The 23,120-nt window shown below is 33.4% G+C and overlaps 3 protein-coding genes across 3 annotated transcripts; 1 reads left to right on the forward strand and 2 right to left on the reverse strand.

The window, feature by feature from the left end:
- Nucleotides 1-539: 539 nt before the first annotated feature.
- On the reverse strand, nt 540-6,804 carry LOC110603023 (defective in cullin neddylation protein AAR3). The gene is made up of 9 exons (XM_043953963.1): nt 6,531-6,804; nt 5,295-5,421; nt 3,992-4,043; nt 3,764-3,839; nt 3,546-3,628; nt 3,205-3,301; nt 2,455-2,500; nt 1,205-1,293; nt 540-1,093 (listed from the first exon to the last, which is right to left on the reverse strand). The coding sequence occupies exons 1-9, from the start codon at nt 6,586-6,588 to the stop codon at nt 756-758; spliced, it is 966 nt and encodes a 321-aa protein (XP_043809898.1). The 5' UTR covers nt 6,589-6,804; the 3' UTR covers nt 540-755.
- A 4,426-nt stretch (nt 6,805-11,230) lies between these two features.
- LOC110605131 (uncharacterized protein At5g19025) lies at nt 11,231-12,563 on the reverse strand. Its single transcript, XM_021743473.2, has one exon. It carries the CDS (start codon nt 12,126-12,128, stop codon nt 11,427-11,429), a length of 702 nt encoding a protein of 233 aa, XP_021599165.1. The 5' UTR covers nt 12,129-12,563; the 3' UTR covers nt 11,231-11,426.
- A 7,775-nt stretch (nt 12,564-20,338) lies between these two features.
- On the forward strand, nt 20,339-21,395 carry LOC110607667 (probable calcium-binding protein CML46). The gene has a single exon (XM_021746819.2). It carries the CDS (start codon nt 20,572-20,574, stop codon nt 21,178-21,180), a length of 609 nt encoding a protein of 202 aa, XP_021602511.2. The 5' UTR covers nt 20,339-20,571; the 3' UTR covers nt 21,181-21,395.
- Nucleotides 21,396-23,120: the final 1,725 nt, after the last annotated feature.

Consider the following 23,120-nt stretch of genomic DNA (forward strand, 5'->3'; position numbering starts at 1 on the left):
AATACTTCATAATTTTCTCAAAGCAATAAACAGTTTTGGATAAAATTACTTCTCAGAGTTAAAGAGATAAGAGGGCGTAGTTGCATAAATTTTGTAGTGATAAAATATAAGATATCAGAATAATAAGCGGCATATTTGCAGTAGATGGTGCCTCACAAGAAGAGGACAATCAGATGTTCTTGCTTTAAAATTCTGTTTCGCCAAATCTTTCAACCTCTCCACCGCTCATCAGATGCACTAGTTCAAGTTAATAACTCGTTGTTCCAAAATTTACGTGAAGACATCTATTTAATTGGGAAACTTTTGCATTATGGGGACACGAGGAACTAGTTATTTCTCCATGCCAGGGCTCAGCTGTACCTGGCTTCCAATCTATGAAACTTCTATCATACACAATCCAATTGCACGTGGGCCAATTGTCTGCACCTTTACTTCTCGCCGTGCCTCATCTTCGTATGTCATAACAGAGACCGAAACTAAACATATGTTCATTTGCAATGAGTTAAGAGAATCTAATCACTTCTGGAAGAAAAAAAAAAGAGAGAGAATCTAATCACCTTTTTATTGATTTCATAAAACTCAGTATTGCTATAACATACAATCAATAAAAAGTCACAACTGTTTCAGAATCGAAGAAAAATTCCCACATGCCACTTAGAAAATGTGGGTATACATAAATGGTAACCCCACGCCACACATACAAGTATATTGAACCATATCAAGCTTACAAAACAATTTTTCTTGTGTTGTGAACTCTATGTATATGAAACTCTCCTTTCCCGATCAAGTTGCAAATAGGAACGAGTTGAGAACAATCCTGCGAAGCCTCTAGACAAGCAACCTTCAACTGCACAGACAGATTTGGTAGACCCCATTGGACTATTATGTTTAGTGATTTCCATGCAGTCACTGGCTGAATTACCTGGTGGATTGTCCTCCCAGTTCAACGGTCTCTGAGATATCAATCTGTTTCTCTTTGAATACGGGGTAAGATTCAGGTTGGTATAATCTGGGAAGAGAGAACCTGACGAATCCATTTCTTCATTTTGAAGGCTAGGCAACTTCCTCTTCAGACCAGGAATCACTTTCAATCCTGCAAAAGAAACCAATGATCACAGCTACCTGTTGCATAAGAAGTTCAAAATATTTCCGATAGTTAATAGGAACAAATGGAACTGAAGTTAAGGTTCTTTTTAAGTAATACCAGGAAGAGGGTCTTCAAATACACATGACTGGGACTCTGAATCACCGCAGTTGCAAAAAAAGCTGGTATCTTTGTTGGATCCTGATACCCTGCAAACCAAAATTGATTGCGTCATAATCTGAAGCACAATAAAACAAATATCCGGAGAACCAAACAGAGGTTACAATTTTCAACGCCTCTGAGTTTGATTGTTTGTGTTGCACACTGCTGGACTGATTCTTGAGAATTAGTACCACTCAAAAAATCAGATTGACTTAGATGTGCAAGTGGAGGACATCTTGATCTTAGTCCAGGCCAAATTCACTCTAGAATTTTCAAGAAACAGCCCATGAGCCAGGCTGGAAGTTTTTGTCCTTCCCATCCATTACTATCCAATTTGTTATAGTTTTAAAATAATTATGTTTAGTAGAAGTATAAACATTAAAATAAATAGTAATCAGGGAACAACAACCGACAACCACTCAATAAACAAAGGAAAGAAGAAATTTTATCCACTCAATAGACATAGGGAGATTCTAAGCTAGCTAGTTTTTTACTAACCAAATTTTTATTTGCAAATACTTATCAGCCACCAGCAGTGGATGAATTGTGAAAAGCTAACACAATGCTGGAGTAAACAAATTCAGTCTATATATAATGCTCACATACATATACCTATTACAAGCCACACAGCTATTTGTCCAAAAGGGGCAATTTTAGGTATTATTTTAGGATGTTCACTTCTTTATTGCCCAACTGTACAAGTCGTACTAACTTTTGATATATTTTTCATATGAGCTCAAAACTTAATCACATATACTCCTTATTTTGATATTTTGCTCATCTTATGTTAAATGGTTGGTTACCAGAATTTTTTTAATGTTTACTGTTCTAGCACTCTCATAATAAATAGTTGTTATTTCTACCCAAAATATGGACTATAAGAGACAGGCACTATAATAGGGCCCTCAATATCAGAATGACTAGTCAACTTCTGAATTGGAAAACTGAGAATTGATTCAATTTTGAGCATACAAGTCCTCAATTGCAAGACCAAAGTATAAAATCACATTGGGTAAACATTCCCAAACAAGCTATTTTAAGGGGACTGTAGGTCATAACCATGTATGACAGATTAAAATATTGCTCCAAGTATAATGAGAAATCAAATTAAGCGATCCCATTAGAAATTCACATGAAAAAGTTACAATAAATCGGCAGTAATAACAAACTAAAAGATACTAGAATGAACAAAATAATAGCAATCAGACCTGTACATATGCTCAACAAAGTCGTCTATTAGGACAGGCCAAGCTCCTGTAAATAGGTAGAGAGTAAGAATGAGCATTACAACATTTATTTTTACTGAGGATGAGCATTATCAATGATATTTTCATATTTAGTGGAAAACAAAATGATTAGTGCAAACTTTTCTGAGAGTACACGCTGCACAGGCTTAACTTAAACATGTTATAAATGGAACATATCCTTATTTACCACATAAACTCCTAGAATGTCAGACGCATTCATCATTCTATCATCCTAAGCAACATGATAGTCAAAGGAATTAAACAAACAATCCAGAAGAAAAAGGTAGAAGCCATTTAGTTCATGAACTTTAAGAAAGAAAATGAAGTAGATGCTCATACAAAAAATCAAGACATTTTACTATGGGACAAGACAAGATCTAGTAGCCAAAGATATAAAGGACTACTGGAATTCCATTCACAATTGATTTCGATAAAGTTGGTTTACATACTGCATTTATAATTTCAAAACAACAATAGAATACCGAGGATTCAATGCCTCACAGAAAGAACATGCACAGATGATGACAAACGAACATAATTTTGGTAAAACACAAAATTCAACATCACCAACAAAAAGCTTTTCCAGCAAAATAAAAATTGATTGAGCATAGACGTTTATATAAAAGCCATCTAACATCAATAAAAAGACAATTAATCCATAGCCTACATAAGGATAGCTAAACTGTAAATGGAAATTTGAAGACATTATACCTTCAGGATCATAACCTTCAAGATTTTCATGGACACATCTACTAAAAGCTAAAACTTGCTGCCATGTATCCTCAGAAATATTGTGTCTCTGATTTTCCTAAAAAAGTTGTCTGATAGATTAGTTGCATCAAAAGAAATATGGAAAACAACCAGATAAGATACCAGGTTTATAAAAAATAGCAAGGGATATTTTTACACAGCCAACATCAACCCATGCCCGACCAAAGAGGAAACAATATTTTACAGGGTACTCTTAAATAAAACTTAGAGAAAAGATAAAAAAATGAATCAAAGACAGAAAGCATGCATTAAAGAAAATCCAGCAATTTGGTGACTGGTACCTCAACAAAGTCACACCATTGGTTCAGCAACCGAAACCTCCCAGCTAAAACTAGCCTCCATGCAGTAACTGCCTTGCTCACAGCTGCCAAACAGTCCAGGAAAATAAGAGGAATGAAAAATCGAAAAGATTATTCATAAGCCATCGATCAGACATTCTGATAAACAATGTGCAGACCATACATCCTGCAGAAGAGCCCAAGAGAAAAAGAAAACTTACTGATGTTCTTTTGACCATTTTCTCGCAACATGAAGAACACAAAATCATAGAAGCGTGAGAACTCAGAGAAATCCACCTAAGGAAAAAGCAGGATGGGGGGAAAAGAAAGGAGTATATGTAAATGAAAATACCCAATCAAACAAAATTTGATTAAAAAGGGGAATGGCAGTGGTGATGAACAGCGTCATAGACAGATAGTGTAAGAACTTCAAATAAATGAGAACTCACCATAAATTCTAGGTTCGACATGAGCCTTTCAAGTTCATCAAATATCAAGCTCCTGTCAAGAGAAACCCCAAGAGCTCCTTTCAGGAAATTAGAAAAGATAAAAAAGCAAAGAATTAAACAGCCCACTAATTTGAGACTGATGCTCAAGTCAATGGATTTGATATCAAGATATCAATTCACACCAAAACAGAACGTTTTATAATTTATGATATTGGTTTGGGACCAATAGCACTTGAAGTGGGTCAGGACCAGATGGGATCCCAAATAATTGGCAAGGATGACTTGGACTATTCAGCATCAGTATAATGCTAGGGTGATACGTTCCCAACATCAAAGAATATTCTGTACAAGATAAGAGGCAAACCTGCCATCACTTGGACCTACGGCACATTTTTTAGCCAATAAGTTCACGAAATAAAAGATCTATCAATATATGCAAGTAAAAACATGAGACAACTAAGAAATAAGAATGGGACAATTCAATTTTTTTTTCTATTTGCTAAAAGGAATAATACTGTATATGGTCAACTGCCCCAGCCATATGCTTCTCACAATGAAAACTGACAATACTCCAAGAGTATTATCTGTCCCTCAGCAAAACTCATTCAGTTGTTTAATTTGCTTCCAATATCCATAATCCTCATACAGATCCCTTCATCAGTTTTACCTCAACATACAGATATCATCTAGCATGAATTTCAGAGATGGTGAGTTATAGTTAGTCAGTTAGTCTGCACTGTGAAGATACAATTTTTATTCAGAACTGTTAAAACTCCAAAATCTAGATTATCCTAGATTTCAAAGCAGAAGCCCTCATGTCATATCAATTGAAAATATACAACAGAAAATGGTCCCTATACAAGTGCTAATCATGACTATTTCATCCTATCCACTGCACAAAAGAATTCATTGAACAAATAATTTCCAAAACCTCTTAGATACTTCATTAACCCCACCACCCGCCCCCACCCCCACCCCCCTGGATTGAAGGGGCACTTGAGAAGGAAACTATTGACAAATAACTATCTATCCACCAACCGTCTAAACTCACCTATATCTAAAATAAGTTTTCTCTCATTAAGACCTTATACCAACAGAATTCTCAAACTGATTACTAGTATCATTAACAGTAAGAAGTCCTAACCTATCAGGACCCAGGTCATCTTAATGTAGTCAAGATAGCAGCAAATATACTCAGGAAAGTTTATATTATCATTAAAGATCAAGTTGTTTTGAGCACGTTAAGTCACCCCAGATGCGCAATTAATTGAACTTGGACAGATGGCTAACTAGAAATTAATACCTTGTATGCACTCTCAATTCTACAAATTTTAAAAGTTGAGCCAATGCATCCCTTGAAGATTTTCCGCGCTGTGCAGCATCATCCTGCTCATTTCTTTCTCCCTCATATTGTTCTCCAGATCTAATGCCTGCAAGACAAATCTAGAGCTAATTAATTAAAACAGTCGATAGCAATAAATCAAAAGGGCAATGAAATGAAAACCAAAGATGCACACACAAAACAGAGTTGATAAACCAAAAAAAAAAAATAAAGAGAAAAGAAGAAAGATCTCCTAACACCCAACATAAAAGTGCCATGATCTAATAATGATTATCCATTGTACCCTTCTAAAATAAATGACAAGACAGAAGAACCTTCACAAAAGGTTCTAAAATTGCACGCCAAGCTTAGAACTTTATTACTCCTTTCATCCCATAGATATAGGCTTACTTCTAATTTTCACATGGTTTAAAAAGATGTAGGTAATATGGTCATAAGCAATAATCTTGCTTACTCATTTCTTAATATAAGCTGCACTCATATTGCTACATTAAAAATTCAATAACTCATGTTGCTAAATTATTCTTCAAACTAATAAATTTAAATTTTCCAAAGCATAATAAGGATGTATTAGTAAATTAATCAATAAACCGCCATCTTAAAAGAGAGAGTACATAGCTTATAATCTTTGTAGACTGGAGGAAGCATTTTATTTTCACGACAATGTAAATCAATCCAAGACCCACTGATTTGCTTATTTTCTGAACAGTTATTTGCAAAATTTCAAGAATTAATGAGAAACAAACATACTCCATTTGTCATTTCAAAATAGGACCCGTTAACACAGCAACAGAAACAGAAAGCTTCAACCTTCCTTTTACTTATGAAAAACCAAAACAAAACAAAAAATTATACAGTGGTGGATTCTCCCACTACTCACATAATAACAACCAAATTAAGCCAAATAATCATACTTTGAATAACCCGCATCTGAAAAAAAAAAAAAAAAAACATTATTTTTCATGTATCCTCGAATCTTAATTAAATTGCAAGAACCACATAAAGAATTAACAAAATTCAGCCTCCAGCTACAAAACATAACAAAAGAAAAGAAAATTCAACTCTTGATTTCAACGAAACACTCAAGAACTCAAACCCATGGTGTTCAAAAAACAAGAAATGGTCTAAAGAAAATCAAGAAATGAACTTTTATCATATAAATGTAAAACCGACAAAGAATCAGCGGAGTGAAGTTACCGCAGTAACGCTGGTAAATCTGGAAAATGTCAAACCGATTCGAATCCGGCAAATCCATTGGGAGCTGAAGGCAGAAACAGAGCAGAGGTGATGGGTATGGCAAAACCCTAGAAGTATAAGCTAAAAAAACTCAAAAGAAAAACTATGAACAGGAACAGAAGGGTCTCTCTCTGTATCTGGGTGTCTGGTTGTCTGCCTCTGTGTGTTATTTGCGTGTCAGTGTCCTACTCTTCCCATTTACCTTTGAGTTGGATGTTTTTTGTTTCTTCTTTTACTGTCATCGAAATTTCCAGATTAAATAACGTCCTTAGCCGGATCTAATTAGCCCTAATTTATAAGTACGTTTTCTTTTTTTAAGAATTAATATCCTGTTCACTTTTTTAATTCTTCCAAAAAAAAAAAAAACATTAGTCAATTTATTTTATTTATAAAATTTAAAAATATTTAATTTTAGTTGTGTGATTTTAAAGTATTGATGAATTTTCTTAAATTTAAAATTTTTGTTAATTCTTCAATTAATTAAAAAAAGGAAATTGATTTAATAGGTTGCCAATTATATTTTAATTACATCACCAAATCAAGGTAATAATTCCAAAAAAGTCAAGCATAATAAATAAATGTTCATATATACATATAATAATATAATATAATATATTCAGAAATTATAATATAATTGGAAAATAAATAGGAAATTTCAATATATTAAAAATTGGTTTAACGATGCTAAATCATTGTTTTACTCCGTCACAAACGCTTTTAACACTTATATTTAAATCTAATATCATATATTTGGATTTTTTAAATATTTTTCACCAGTAATCTATTATTTTAAAATATTATTATTTTTTTTTATTTTATAATTTTTATTTATTTATTATCTTAAAATTATTATTCACTTTTTTTAAATTATAATAATATATAAATTTACTATTATAATCATATTTAATTTTATTTTATTTTTAATAAATATTTTTTGTATTTAATAAAATTTAACATATTTAAAATAAAAATAATTAAAATATATTTATATAAAATAAAATAAATAAAAATTATGCAATGAAAAAAATATTAAAAATAAAATTTTAATATGTAAATTCATTAATTAAATTGAGTAAATAAATAAATATTAATATTTGTTTAAAAAATAACTATTAATATTTTAATTTTTTATTAATAACTATATTGGATTAAATATATTATTTCTAGCTTACTTTAATTAAAAAAAATTACACATTCATCCACTTTCATCATAGTAAATAAAGCAATTAAATCATTTAAAATACCTTTTAATTTACTTTCCATTTAAAATATCTATTTTCGTTAATCTACTACTATAAAATTGAAGAGATATTTAAAAAAATAATGTAATAATTTTTAGAAAATTAAAAATAATTGTTGTATTTAAAAAAATGATAAAATTGGAAGAAAAAGAAAAATTTAGGATCGGGTTTACTCATGAAAATTATGGAAAAAAAAAGCACCATATAATTATTTGCCATATAATATGTGATGTGATGGATCAACTTGTCAAATTGTCATACTGGTTCCACATTTTGAAATGATTTCATGTTATTCGTTAATCTTATTTTTTATTTTATTTTTTAAGAAACATTAGAATATTAATAAATTTAAATTATTTATTTAATTTTATTATTAAAGCTTGATATACTTAAGGACGTTTCGATAAAAACAAAGCAAATAGTTTCGACACGGTTGAAATTCTTTTATTAAAAAAATCAATTAAAACAGAAAATAAAAAACAATAAAGATATTGATATTTTTAAAAATACTTAATTTTTCAATGTTTAATGAATTAAACCACATCCTTCCTGCCCACTGAATCCAAATTTTGGCGTAAAAAATAAGCCCGCTAAACTATTGTCAAATAGGGTTCTTGGGCAAATTCCTATTTCCATGTATTATACTTAAATATTATCTTGTAAAATTTTAAAAATAAATATAATATTTTTCTGATTGTGAAAATTGAAAAAACCATTTAATGAGAGAAAATTCAAAATAATGAATATATAATTATAGTATTTAAATAATTTGTTTTCATACCCATTACTGAATGTTTCCATTTGTGTGTATATAATTAAGAGTGAGTAGGTCATAAACCAAGTCTATCCAACTGAGATTGAAAAGCTGGGCGTGAACTGTGAAGTATGAAATGGCATGTGGTGCAATAAAGCAGTCGCTATCCAAAGCATGAATAAGAGAGAAAAGGCAGCAGCCGCTAAAGATGGCCTCTCATTTAGGCAGCAAGTTATGGCCACAATTCATTTGGGAAAATTTTTTCTCTTTCATGTGTAAGAATCTTTTGTTTGTTGGGGAGTACTATAAACATGATCCATCTAAAATGTTCATAATAAATATCTGATGTAACTTCCAAACGTGTGAAATTAAAACCCCTCAACCTTTTTATGTTTGCATTCATTTCTACTGTTCTTAGGACAGCAAGCAGATGCCAGAAAGAGACCATGATCTACTCTCACATGAAGTTCAAATATTTATCAACATTTGAAGACTCTCAAAAGAAAGGGCTTCTGGAGTTCTACAGTCTTTTAAAAGACAAATTTCTATTCACAATTCAAAAGTGCCAAATCTTTCAACCTGGCGAATTATTTTATCATATTTAAAGGTGGAGGATACCTTGATTTTATTCTAATGCTGATCCAATTAACCTGCCTCTCTCTAATTGACTATGACCCACAATTGCACTTGGTCTCCAATGCAAATGAAGTAGAGAAAAAGAAAAGGCGTATTCATGTTAAATAATCCAACTACTTCAAAAATCTTAGTCATTCATTTTTCAATCATAATCACCAAATTCAATTCCACACAGGTCCCTGTTAGACCATCTGCCAAATGACCTAATACTCGAGAGTCTCAGGGTAGAAAAGGAAATCAACATGCTATCTATTATGAATTGTGGAATACACAGTCGGATTCAACCACTGAGTTATTCATTCCGTAAATATTCAAGATGTCTTTTGCTTGTAAGATGCATTTTGGAAGTATCAATTGACAAGTTGCAAGAAAGTACCCCTTTTTTTTGTTTTAAAAAGAAAGAATCTCTAATTAAACACCTATTCTTCACAAGCAAGATATCAGGAAAACAGAATACCAAAAGAAATGTCAACAGAAAAAAGGAAAAGGTAAAGACATAATAGAAAGCAACGGTAGATCCATGAAAACATAAATCAGATGAAGAATGACAGCGCTAAAAGCTTTTGTCACTTTAAAGCATTCTAACGGAGGGGCATTTTACCGGAGTTTGCATTATCCCTGCCTCTGGTTAAAAACGAGAAATGGAGTAATCAGAACTGAACCATCAACTATGCTTTGTGAAACGTCCATTAGATATTCAGAAAGGAATGTTACTAACTGGAAAGCAGAGGAGATGATGACGATGGATCTGTAGAAAAGAGCTAGAACCTATGTTAAAATAACTATAGTTACATAGAGCAGATACTAAACAACTTAATGCGTGCGCCAACCACAAGTCTTTCTCTGGATTCTATTTAGCTAAGCTCTTCTCATTCTGTAAACAAAATTTCTACGCTTTAAGTCCAGTAAATAATCTAGATTTCAGTTAACTAAACTATATTCCAACTTGAACGAAATTGGCTCATAAGCTTAAAAATTTTAGTACTGGTACATGACGCTAGAATTTTGCAAATGAAAAATATTGTTAGTAGACAAGTTATTTCCTAGACAACAATTAACAAGGTGCATGAATCATTCAACTCCAAGGACACATCCTCAAATTGTGGTACATGGCTCCGACTAAAAGAAGGGGGAATCAAACGGTTTCATTCAACATAAGAGCAATCAATTCAACTACATGTATGACTAGTGAAAAAAAAAATGCTGGTTTGTAATATCGAAACAATTTTTATTACCATTAAGTTTGATATTGTGTCTCCTTTTGAACTAAACTACCAATTCTCTTAATACAAAGAGCCATTATAGTCCCTTATAAGTTATAATCAAGCCAAGCAGATGCCCAGCACATTTTGTGGAAGTGCCACTCCGCAGATCCCAGCAGGGCATTGTTTCCACTTCATTTGGGTATTATATAATGTGCGTCAAGAAGGTTAAGCATACATCACAAATTGAATGATTCATGACGAAGACTCTGCACCGCCATCAGCATATTCACTACTTACACAACCAAACTAACTTAAAATTGTTGTCCTGAAGACTTATTCCTTTTCTCACTCTTTCGTTTTCTACTTTATATGTTATCTTGCTAGGACAAGTCTGAATGTCAATCTAAGAGCCCACATAAACAAAAACAGCAAAAATTCTAACTAGCAGAGAATAAGATTTGTAGCAACAAATACTTGCAATGAGGTATAGGCTTAGGCTACTACTTCAGTGAGAATATGAGGAGCTTTATCTCTTATATAACACTTAATCATAACAAAAATCCATGACTGATAGTTACGAATCATTATCCAAAGCATGCCTAGCAGTGGCATAATTGCTTAGACCAATAAATGAAAACATGAAGACCATCTCTAATTCAAATACAAGGGACAGGTTATCAATAATATCATGTTGAACTTCATTAACAAAGGCTATCACAATATCATGCAAAAGTAATTTGATAAACTGAAATTAATGTAGATAAGTAAAGAAGGATGTTGGAAATTTTTTTTCAAAGAAACAATTATTATAGTAGGCAAATAAAGTTACTGAATTCTTATACTCTCCACTATAACCATTAACCAAATGTATATATAACCTCTTACAACTTATTGCCATGAGCTTATTAAAGGACAAGGTAGCTCCTAGAAGATCGATCAGAGCAGACACTCCTCTCTCCCTTATGAGTGAATTCCTGTACTGGTTATATCCCTCCTATAAAACTAAGAAATATAATAAGTCCTACTTCTTGACCTTCTTTTGCTTCTTTGGTCCCGGAACTTCCAATCTTCCAACAGAACATCCACATCTCGCTCGAAACACCAGGACTGCTCTTCCATTTGGTGGTGCCATCTTCCTCAGTTCAGCCTCCAATTCACGATGGTGATCACGGGGCAATTCAAATAGACCTCTTTTCACCCCATCTTTTACCAAAGTACCATTTGAATTCTTCACACATTCCTCCGTCTCCAGCTGGATATCAAATTCAGCTGCCTTCTTTAAGCCCTTGCAATCCGGATTTCCACATTTCCTAGTTGTGCATGTAAGCACTATCCATGCAGCTATTGCAGCACAAAAAGTACTAATTCCTATAGATGCATATATCATTGGATTTCTCATAACCTCCTCTTTAACCACACAATGCAAGGCACCAACAAATTCAATCAAATAGAGGGTTACAAACTTGATATGAGGAAATAACAAAAATCCACAAGCACCAATAACAGCAATCAAGATCACAACATCAACAACAGCTGATCGAGATCGATCACAAACAGGGATATTAGAACAATTTGAATGATTATTTGTCTTTCTACTCTTGTGCACATGATTACTGTGCCTTGATTTTGGATGCAACTCATTGGAATTCACAGAATTTGCCATGACTGTTGTTGATTGGTCGACGGAATTGCAGACCGAGATTGAGCTATGGAAATAGACCATTTCAAATTAAATCCAGAAAATATGAATCAAACTCAATCTTCTAAACAAACCCAGCGATCTTAACCAATCCAAATCACAAAAACAAATCTGAACCACCAATTTAGAGCCAAAATCAGATCGACCCACCTCGCAAAAGATGGAAAAAGAACAAGAATCCACGTACTCTTGAAGGTGAAGGGGAAATATTTGTAGGCGGCCGGATGAACAGCAACAGCGGGGGAAATGATCACAGAACAAGATACAATTGAACTGATCGAAACAAAAGAGCAAAGAATGGAGAGATCCTTGCTCTGTGAAATGGGTTAAAGGCCGGCTAAGAAAGAGCCAAGCCAGAGATGAAGCAGTGCGTACAATGAAGAGGCATTTAACTCGGTGTTACTTGGTATTTATCACAATCTGTTGTGGAGCTTTAGATGACGCAAATGGCAGATTAGCGTAGATAGAGAGTCGTATACGCCAAAGAGCAAGTGCATTTGGGATTACGTGGGCTGACTTATGAATGGGCTTTAAACTAATTATCTATCAATGATTTGGTGGGGTATACTGTGGGCTTGGCCCACCTTTTTCATTATTAATATTTTACTTTTTCTCTTTATCAAAAAGTACCTATTACTTTTGGTCATTCACATAACCACTTAATTTATTTAATACTAAAAATAATAAACGATTAATAACTCAAAATATTAAATTAAACACTCAATAATTAAATAAAATAACATATTTTTTAATCAATTCTTAAAACTTTTCGGATAATTTGAGGTTTACAATATAGTAATTTATGATATTTCTTTTTTATTTTTAATTAATAAACATATAGAAAATAAATAAACTATAATCCTGTTACAAATTCAGTATGATGTAAATATTTTGATTTTTTCTTTGAAAAAACAAATATAAAATTCCAATATTAAATTCAAATCAATCGCTACCAACATTGTAATTGGATAGAAAAAAATAATGAAAGAAAAATAAAAAAAATATGAAAATAACTTTTTTTTAGCCATGTTCAGATTTTTGAATGATAAAATTATAATTTTATTTTTAAATTTTAAAAAATAACCTATAAAGTATAGTGATATTTTAAATATTTTAAAAAATTTTATTTTCCTTTCAATGTAGAGTGAAAATAGTGGATAAAATATAAATTTGTTTATACAACAGAATTTGTTGTAATTTTAAATCTTAATATTAAAAGATGAGTATTTAATTAATTAAAATAAAGTGATTCAAAAATAAAATAAAAAATATATTATATTATAAAAGAAAAGGCAATGCACGAGGGCCTTAGTCGCCAGGGCACCGACTTCCTTGGAAGGAAGACGAATTCAAGGGGAAGTATCACACCTTTTTAGGCTAAACCTTTCTAAAGATGTCAAAATTATATTTTCCCCCGACAAGAAGAAATCTTTTTCTTTTTTTTTTTTTTTTTGCCCTGAAAGAAAACTATATTTTCCCCCTTTTTTTATTTCAATACTGGTTATGGCTGTCGGCAAACCTATGGGCTGCATTGTCTATATGGGCCATTATGGATCTATTCAGTTCACAAAATTAGAGATGGGTCAGATAGTGGGCAGGCCCATTTAACTCTTAAATGCTTTCTGATTTGTGAAAAGGGACATCGTGAACTTTTTTTTCTTCGAATATTAATACATTATTTAAAAGAAAAATCATAATCAACCCCTTTTATAGTCGAGGTTTGTATAATTTAGCTTGGAAATTGATTCTATCATTTTTAGTTTTCTTTTTCCTGGTTAAGAGAAGTTTCAGGCTCTATCACTGCCACTGATGCCCAATTCTTAGCACAGTGGATACAGTTCATTTATAAGGAAATATCCAGAATAAAAGCAAGATTATGATCTTATGATAATACTACTAGGCATTTGGATTCCAAAAACTTCGAGAACTGATGACCTTGGAGAAACTGCAAAAAGTTCCATATGAGGAGGACACTTGGGATTAGGAATGATAAGGCTGATTCAATCAGTGGACTAGGACTATTTAAGGCCTTAGAATCAAAAGGTGATGAAAAGAATCACACAACTGAAACCTCTTCAGTGTCACAAGCTAATCCTGCAGCATTGTCTGGGTCACTCAAATTCCAGGAGAGCTCGTAATTGGACACCTTACAAACTTGTAATATTGTTACTAGTGGTGCAAGCATGATGGCTCTGGCTGACTAGCTATGTATGTTATATACATTAAAGGGTCATATTTGACTCACAGGCCTCGTTTGTAATAATTGTTTCTCATTGCAGCTATGGTGAGAGGAAGGTTATAGGAGAAGAAAGTCATCCAACAGCAACTTCAGTATTTTATTTGGGTCGGGTGCCAGGCAGGTGCTTTTTGCTTCAGATAGATGGTTTTGCTAAGTTCGTGCAAGTATTTATTTATATATAAAAATGGTGAGAGACTAAGAGCTTAGGACAAAAGTCGAGTATGTGTAACCAACTCAGTGGTTTTAAAATAGTTTTGGGAATTGAAAATCCATTTTTGTTTTATTCTCCTTAAATTGCTGAAGATGGGTATCTTCTGGCCGTTCTTTTTTATAAAGGTCAATCTGTGATGGAATCATGAATGAATATATTTGTTATAGAAAATCTTATCAATAGACATCAAAATGATAGTGTCAACTGTCATCAGCTTGTAGAATAAACGCAGTTTTTTTTGTTTTTTTGTTTTTATTTTTTTTGGGGGGGGGTCAGACGGAGCCGATGATTGATTGATCCTTTATCTAAAAAAAACAGAGAAAAAAAAAAACCAAAAATATAGTTAATCTTAAACACCTAAATATGACCCAAACCTGATTTGGAAGTGCTAAAATATTATGCACAAATACGCAAGACTCACCACTGAATCAAGGTAGCTATCCAACTTCTCTCGCAATAAAGGTCAAGGCCATGAAAACAAACTAATGCCCAGGGAGATACTTATTACAACCCTTATCAAACAGAGATCCATAGGAGGAGAACCTATAGCCACAAGGTTGAAAATTGCATGCAATGATAAAGCTTTGAAACCAAACAAACCACCTTGCTAAGGCAAGGGGAATTTGACAAATTTAAGAGTCACCAATCAAAAAAGAGAGTGCGCGCTTTTTAACAAACTTTCTCACATAGAAAAAACTCTCTTTCTAAGAAAAACTATAGAGAGAACATATCACCTTTTCCTTTCTTTATGCCCAAATAATCCAAACAACTAGCACCAGAAGGCGGAAAGCTATCATAAAGTCTTCCTTCCTGTCCTGTTGCTTTATTTTATTTTTATTCTTCTTTCTAATAAGCTAAGCTTTATCATCGTCCTATATAGAGAAGGACACAAATATTGGGATCTTTATCTTAAAGACGGATTAAGCCTACACTGATCAGCAACGATCATATTTAACAATTTTAGGTCTAAACTTGTTTTCTAATCCTTGAACTACATAGCATGAGTATGCATCTACTCAATAATGGACAAAAAGTTGCTGGATTTGCTCTCCATCTTTCAAAAGCAAATCCCATATAGATTCCCCTCTGATGGATTAGGCCAATATAAAACATGTTTAGATATTTTGTGCTTCTATATAAAATATTATTAGGCAAAGGTTGGCCACCATTAATTTTGTGTGCCACGAAGCTTGCCTTTGATGGGGCCCAAAGCACGTAATGCCATTAAGCTTCTCAGCTTTCTTTGTGTATTTACTTTTCTTCTTTCGTGGCGGCCGTCAATCACTGCTCCTTTTCTTTCTTTCTTTCCTTTTCCCTTGGTGGATGCTGAATTTAAAACCAATACAGAGCTTGTCGAAGCTCTGAGTCTTGAATTTGCCATACTGGGTATTTGGGATGGGACCTGTCACCAACTTTAGAATCGCCATACAATTTTTTTCACCAATTGTCTTTTCTTTTTTTTTTTTTGTTTATCAACTAAAGTGAAATTTATATGTTTTTCTTCTCTTGAAGTCGTTGTTTAAAAAAGCCTTTGTTATTCCTTAAACATAAATAAATCTAAGCATTAGGATTAGGGACAGGAAAGTCAACCCTGAAGCCTATTAATTAACTTATTTTCCACTAGTTTTTTTGTTGGGTTCATAAAGTTAATTATCCTAACAGGAGCTAGTGCATGATGACTCTGAGATCCATTTTCCATGTAATGGTGTTCAAATATCAGAATGTTAAGCCTGAAGTATCCAATTAACTATAAGATAAGTGGAGCCCTGTAAAGCTTTTAGCTTTGCCTTTGCCTAAAAAGAAAAGACACTTCCAACTTGGCTTCCCAATCTAAGTGAAATGTGACCTAATTTTAATTAATTATGACCTATAAAGTTGTCCATGTATATCATCTTAACATGCATATAATTAAATAATTAATTAGGCCCAAAAAGTGCCTTATTAATTTGAATTACTTGAATGTTAATTATTTTAGATTATGAAAGAGTTCTTTATATTCTTTTTAGAAAAAACAAAAAAAAAAACTATAAGTCCAACTTTTACTGCATAATTATATATAGATCAGCGGTAGAGGCGTGTTTGTGCTTTCCATTGGGAAAATTGAGCGAGCACATGGAAGGCATTCTACGGATTTCACGTGCAAAACAACGCATGCATAAACACCTATTACTACTCCAAATTATGCCTTGACATTCCCGTGACATGATCACGCGTAATTCGTAGTTGACCCCACTTAAAGTATTGTTATTATTATTATTATCAATTCACATTTTAAACTCTGTTTAATTCAATATTTTTTTAAATATATATATTGTTATTATTATTATTTTTTTAAATAATAATAAAAAAAGTAAAATATGAAATCTTTTAAATTTATTTGGATGTACTTTATTATTATTATTATTAATTCACATTTTAAATTATGTATAAATTTTAAATTAAATGAGTATATATATTTAAATTTATAAAAAAATTATTTTTTTTTATTTTTAAAATGTAGAAAGTAGATGATATTAAAATTTGTAGTTTCATATATTTATTTTAATTATTTACTTTTCGATATGAGAATAAAGCAAATTACCTCACATTGTATAAACTCATCAATTGCATGTTATTTAAATAAAAAAATATGGTGTTGAAAAATAAAAATGATGTATATATATATTTATAAATAATTATTTTGACTTATATATATCCTCCTATACCTAAACTTATGGTTTAAAGACAAAATTGCAAATCAATGCATGAAAAAAAAAAAAAGAAAAAGGGGGAAGGCTGTTTGATTACGGTATTATATTGGTTAAAGTCAATTAAACAAAAATAAAAGCAAAACTATATTAAGAATTAAAATAAAAAACTAAAAAAAAAAGTCAACGGTACAGAAATTTCTTTCCATTATTCGAAAACAAGTATACATATATATTTTTTTAGAGGAAAAAATAAGAATACTTTTTTAAAATATGCAAAAATTAGTTAATATTTTAAGAAAATGATTAAGTTGACATATGAAAAATATAATTGGCAGAGGATTAAGCAGACATGGTTTTGTTTTCCAGTTGGAGTGAGATGGAATATTCTTTATCACTTAATCAGCAATATCGTATGAAGTAATAATACTAATTAAAATTATAATAATATAAATTAAGTTAATTAATATTTCTTCATCATAATACTTAAAAAGTTTAACTTTACTTTGAAAAATTAGAAAAACCTATAGTAATTTGCGCCACCTGGTTGTCATGCACTAATTCAGGCGCTTGCTTTCGATATGGAAATAACTATTTTATAGTGAAAGGAATCCTCAATGGGCTGCAAGAGATTAGATTAGCATAACTGTTTTTAGATTATAATAATTAATTATAAAACATATGTTATTAATTACAATAATTTACAATAATAAATCAAGTTTTTATTTATATTTATATTTTATAATACACACGAGGACGAGGATTCCCATCACGGACTTCGCGAAAACAGCAGTTCCCAATGCCTATAATAAACAAACCTATCTGTCATCAGAGCTCACAACCTTCGAGTATAAATTAAAAAGAAAAAAGAAAAAGAAAAGTCTCTCATGGTTATTAGCTATACGTCTATAAATATATGCATAGAAAGATTGCCAAGTCTCCTGTGAAGTGCACAGCAGGGTGTTTACAGTATTTAGTATTAATAAGAAGTCCCTTCCTTGGATCTGTAGCTCAGGCGGTTTCCCAGAAACCTAAAAGCTGAGCCCTACCCATTTCCCGGAATTGTGCTAGAAATAATGGGTCGGTCTTGTTTTCTCAGGGTTCTTCTAGTTTTGGCTCTTTTGGCCCTCACCGTTTCTCAAGGTATACATCGAAGTTCTTGGCTGTTTGTGCTTTTGATAGGAATTTGTTTTCCTTTCTTTTAGTGTTGCTTGATTCCTTTTGTGGTTCTTACACACTTGGTATTGTGAATTAAGGATTCAGTAGAAAAGTGATGGAGACAGCTGAGGCTGGAGGAGATTCCTTGGTTCAAGCAGAGGTTGATTAATTATTAATTTCTCTTCTTTTTATACTATCCGTTTTCTGTCCCATTTATCATCACGATAATGATGATATATGCTCTTATATGAATAAATTCTCTGTTTGGTTTGCAGGAAATCGGAGGAAAATCAAGGGAGGTGGTTGCAGTGATGGACTATCAACTGGATCCGGGGCCGAATACTAACCCCAAAACTGGCTTTATTTTCGGCCCTCCTCCACAGGGGTGACGGAGATTAATCTAAAGATAATTAATTAATCGTTTGTGATTTTGGTTTGTTTTTGAATTTGTGCTTTTTGGGGAACAAAGTGGTTTGAGAGAAAAGGTTAGGTTTTGGGCATTATGTGGATGAATGTTACTCTGCCAAACTGTACTTTGTGAACAAAGATGGTTGCATTTTAGATTCTAAACTTTGGCCATCTCTCGTTTGGTGGTCCCTTCTCTTCGACTTTGCCGTGTTGCTCTTTTACATATTGCTATGCTTCCTTCCATGTACAAAGAAAGACAAGAATAAGATCGGAGGAACAGCTCTTTGTTTGAGCATGTAAAAAAAACTTTTCGTCCATTGTAGAGCCCAATACTAAGATCATTTGCTAAACCTTAAGTACCAGAAGGGACGGCGAGCTGCTATGGATATTGTTAGACCCACCAAATTAAATAGACCTTGATGGCTTGGGCAAAATCTCCTTTGAAATTGAATTGAAACTCGGTGCCTATTATTTTGAAATTGGGCCATCAGTTAGATACGAGCTTATTATTCCTAATCATAATGGAGAGTGATGGGCTGTACCATATGCTTGGCCCATCCCCGTTTCACATATCCAGCCTTTTTGCTAAATTCTAAAAAATTTCTATAGTGGGTAACCAATTGGAAAAAAAAAATTGTAAAAGGAAAAAGAAATCATAAAGGCACCTTTATACGGTGTACAATAACTTCCATCATCAATTTTAGGTTTAAATCTAATGGTCCCAATTCTCTTTCAGCAACGAATAATTTTTTATTACTTCTAAAGATCAATTTTCTTTCAGAGATTGTAAAGCGCAGAAGTTTCAATTTAAAATTCAGATTCAAACCCTGTTGGTCTACTTTTATGTATTTAAAAATTATCTAGTATGAATTTTCAAATTTATGGATTATTAAAATACAATAATTAATTGTTCTTTTACCTCATCAGATGTTAGATTAAATAAATAAATAAAAGAAAAGACCCACAAATGGAAACAGGGACGCAAGGCTTGACTTGTATTTTGATGGAGTCCATGATATTACTTGTTGCTGATCCAGAGTTCCCTTCTCTCAGGTTAGGGTAGACGTACGCGAAAAGATATAAAAATAGAGAGTAGACTGTAAAATTCCGCAGCGAAAAGATGGAAAATTGGACTTGAGAGATTTTCCTGGAATATTACCAAGGAAAAACCCAGGTGGTCGTTTTCCACAAGTTTCCCTGGTTGACCATTTTGAAACCTGTATGGCTACATGGAAAATGCAGGGCAGGAACCAGGAATTGGCCGCGCACTTTCTCCTTTCCAAGAAGCTTCACTTTATTTATATTTTTCAGTTATTTGACAAAAAACATAAAATAAAGGCATAATCTTGTTTGTTGTCAACCATAAAAGACAGAAAAGTAGGCCAACCAAACTTTCCATTTTCCTTTTTTAATAAAAAGACTCCAATTATCATGCAGAAGCAGCAGAAACTTTTCTCCTTCGTTTTACACGTACGAGGCCGTTACTTTCGTTACCATTTCTTGATATTTCTTTTCTTGCAGCTTCTTCCATACAATTGCCCCCTGCACCATACAGGCACCTTCCTCCACCTGACCTTTGCCCCTTTGATGCTTTTAAATACTTATTACAACATGCTGTAAAAACAAACTCATCTTTTCATCCATTACTTGACAAATTCCTGCAAAGCTTATTTCTCTCCTGAGCTGAAAGCATTTCATCTCCTTCTACTAATTGGAAAAGAATTAAGGCTTCTGTTTTCTCGTCTTGTTGAGATATACTCGACCATGTCTCATCACGATCAACCAGAGAGCTCCAAAGACATGCATACAATATCGTATAACGAGTTATTCTTTACATTGCTTCACATTTTATTATGTGGATTGTTTTTGGATAAGGTCAGTGACTTGCAGAAATTTTTCTCAAGCTTTTGGTTCTCTCTTCGATCCAAACATAGCTTTGGTAACTCAAAAGTTTGGGAAGAGAACAAGAACCAAGATTCTGAGTCGTCCAACCAGCAGCGTTACTTTAACAAGAGAGATGATAGGAACCTCAGCAGAGATGAGGTGGAGATGGCGATGGGGAAACTGGGACTTTTTTGCAGCGGAGAAAGTGAGGAGCTCCAAGAATCGATGGGTTCTGATGAGCTTTCCCAGCTGTTTGATGAGAAGGAGCCAAGCTTAGAGGAAGTAAAGGAAGCTTTCGATGTTTTCGATGAGAACAAAGATGGGTTTATTGATGCTCAAGAGTTGCAGAGTGTCCTCCAAAAATTGGGGCTGAGGGAAGAATTTTCACAGGAGAACTGCAGGGAAATGATCAGAGCCTATGATGAAAACAGAGACGGAAGAATAGATTTCAATGAATTTGTAAAATTCATGGAGAACATCTTTTCTTGAATATACATTTGGAAACATCAAAAGCACACAAATTTGATATTTTGCATCTCTTTTCCTCTCCCCCTGAACCCTCTCTCATTCTGATATATATATTTTTTAATTTTTTGCCTCCTATGTTATTTACAATACATAGTAAATATATAGTATTATAGAGAATGTTCCTTTGACCAACAAACTCAATATGCTCAAGTATTGCCATGAAGGCTAACATGGTCTCAGCAATCTGATATTTTGTAGCATGCGATTTTCTGTTTAAAAGTAGAACTAAAATAATCTGCACAAAAGTATCACCCTTCCTAAAAATGATGAAAACGATATAGTATATTTTCCCGCATCATTAGTCAATCTCTAACACATACTCTGCAATCCGATTTCCTCAACCGTAGTTTCAATGGACATGACAATCATTGAGCGAAGTACGCTAGGCAACAACAATCCATTTTACAGGAGTCGACCTCACAAAGCTCTGAGCACCATCTAGTCTTCCAGGCTTGCTCAGAAGGGTAATAATACAAGTATAATGCTCCAAACCAGGCACAATATCACTCTTTCTCCTTAGGTTCAGTTAGTAGAAATCTTTTACGAGATCTAGATGGCAAAGCAGAGAGAACCGCTATGAAAGTTGCATAGTCAGGATACTCTTCTGCAGGTAACATTTCTTGAAAAGCAAGAGCTTCCTTACCTGGCCCATGGTGTGAATAGCTACATATCGATGTGTCAGTGTCATGTCTGAATAGTTTTAAGAGCATTCCTTACATATTGGCGCACCAACCCAGACCTCCAACACATAGCAATGATATTGTCGACCTTCCGCACTCTTCGGCTATCAGAACAATAAGACAAAGCAATAGCAAAAATATACTCAATTGATTTTGTAGTATCACCCGAAGCTCCCGAACCATATCTTTCAATAACCTAATAACTTGTGATGAAAACCCATCATGTAAATACCTAGTCATCATAGCACTCCAAAGCGCTACACTTCTTTTACGCATACTACCGAACAGTTTGCGAGCGATCAAAACTTGATTGGGTTTTGCATAAAAATTACTCAAGGAGTTGGTTTCAAGAGTTCAATTCGCATTTACTAAAAATGAGCAGGTTTCTCGTACAATCGCTGAAAATGTTCAAAGGATCAGAATTTTGGAGATTTTGGAGGGTTCAGATCAGGGCTATAAACCCCTACAGGTCGTGTGCCTTACTTGTCCAGCCGAGCTAGCAAGTCCTCCAATTCGTGATCAAGCGATTTAGCACATGTATCATGATTTATGAGGAGTTCGTATTTTATATATTATCAAAACCAATAAATTTGGAAACAGTCGATGAATATCAAATGGTAGGATATTTTCTCTCCACCAGGCTTCTTTCTGAGCAAGAACTTGAGGATTCTATAACGTCTGTGCTCGAAAACAGAGGTGTTGATAAATAAAATTTCATTTGTTGGGGATTGAAGAAGGGCTGTGCAATTGTGTATGTCGTTGCTAGTTACGGTCCAAATAATTTATTATAGACCTACTGATTTCTTACTCGTTGCATTTGAGTGAAATCTCTGCTGATGATCGCTGGATTTCTTCACCCCGGTATAAAGGCCAGGCCCATGAAAACAGTCCATGATCCGAAGGCTTCAATATTCCCCTCGAGAGCCAGGTCCAGCCCGCTCAGTCACAGGGCCGGACTCCGCCTAGACTCCTCAATCAAACCGGCCCAAACCTCTCGGCCCAGTAATCAGGCCCTCACCAGGCTCAACTTCAGCCCTACCATTCAACCCAGCCCGGAAAGGGGAAAATGACCAAGATGCCCCGCTGGTAGGTCCTTCCGCATGCGTATCAGAGGAGAATCATACGTATCAGAGGAGAATTAATGGCCGTTACGCATGGAGCAGGCGCCTGACACATCCGTACATACGGAGCTAGGCGACAGAAGACAGCTAGCATTGTGGC

The sequence above is a fragment of the Manihot esculenta genome, chromosome 2 (genome assembly GCF_001659605.2).
Source record: "Manihot esculenta cultivar AM560-2 chromosome 2, M.esculenta_v8, whole genome shotgun sequence".
NCBI lineage: Eukaryota > Viridiplantae > Streptophyta > Magnoliopsida > Malpighiales > Euphorbiaceae > Manihot > Manihot esculenta.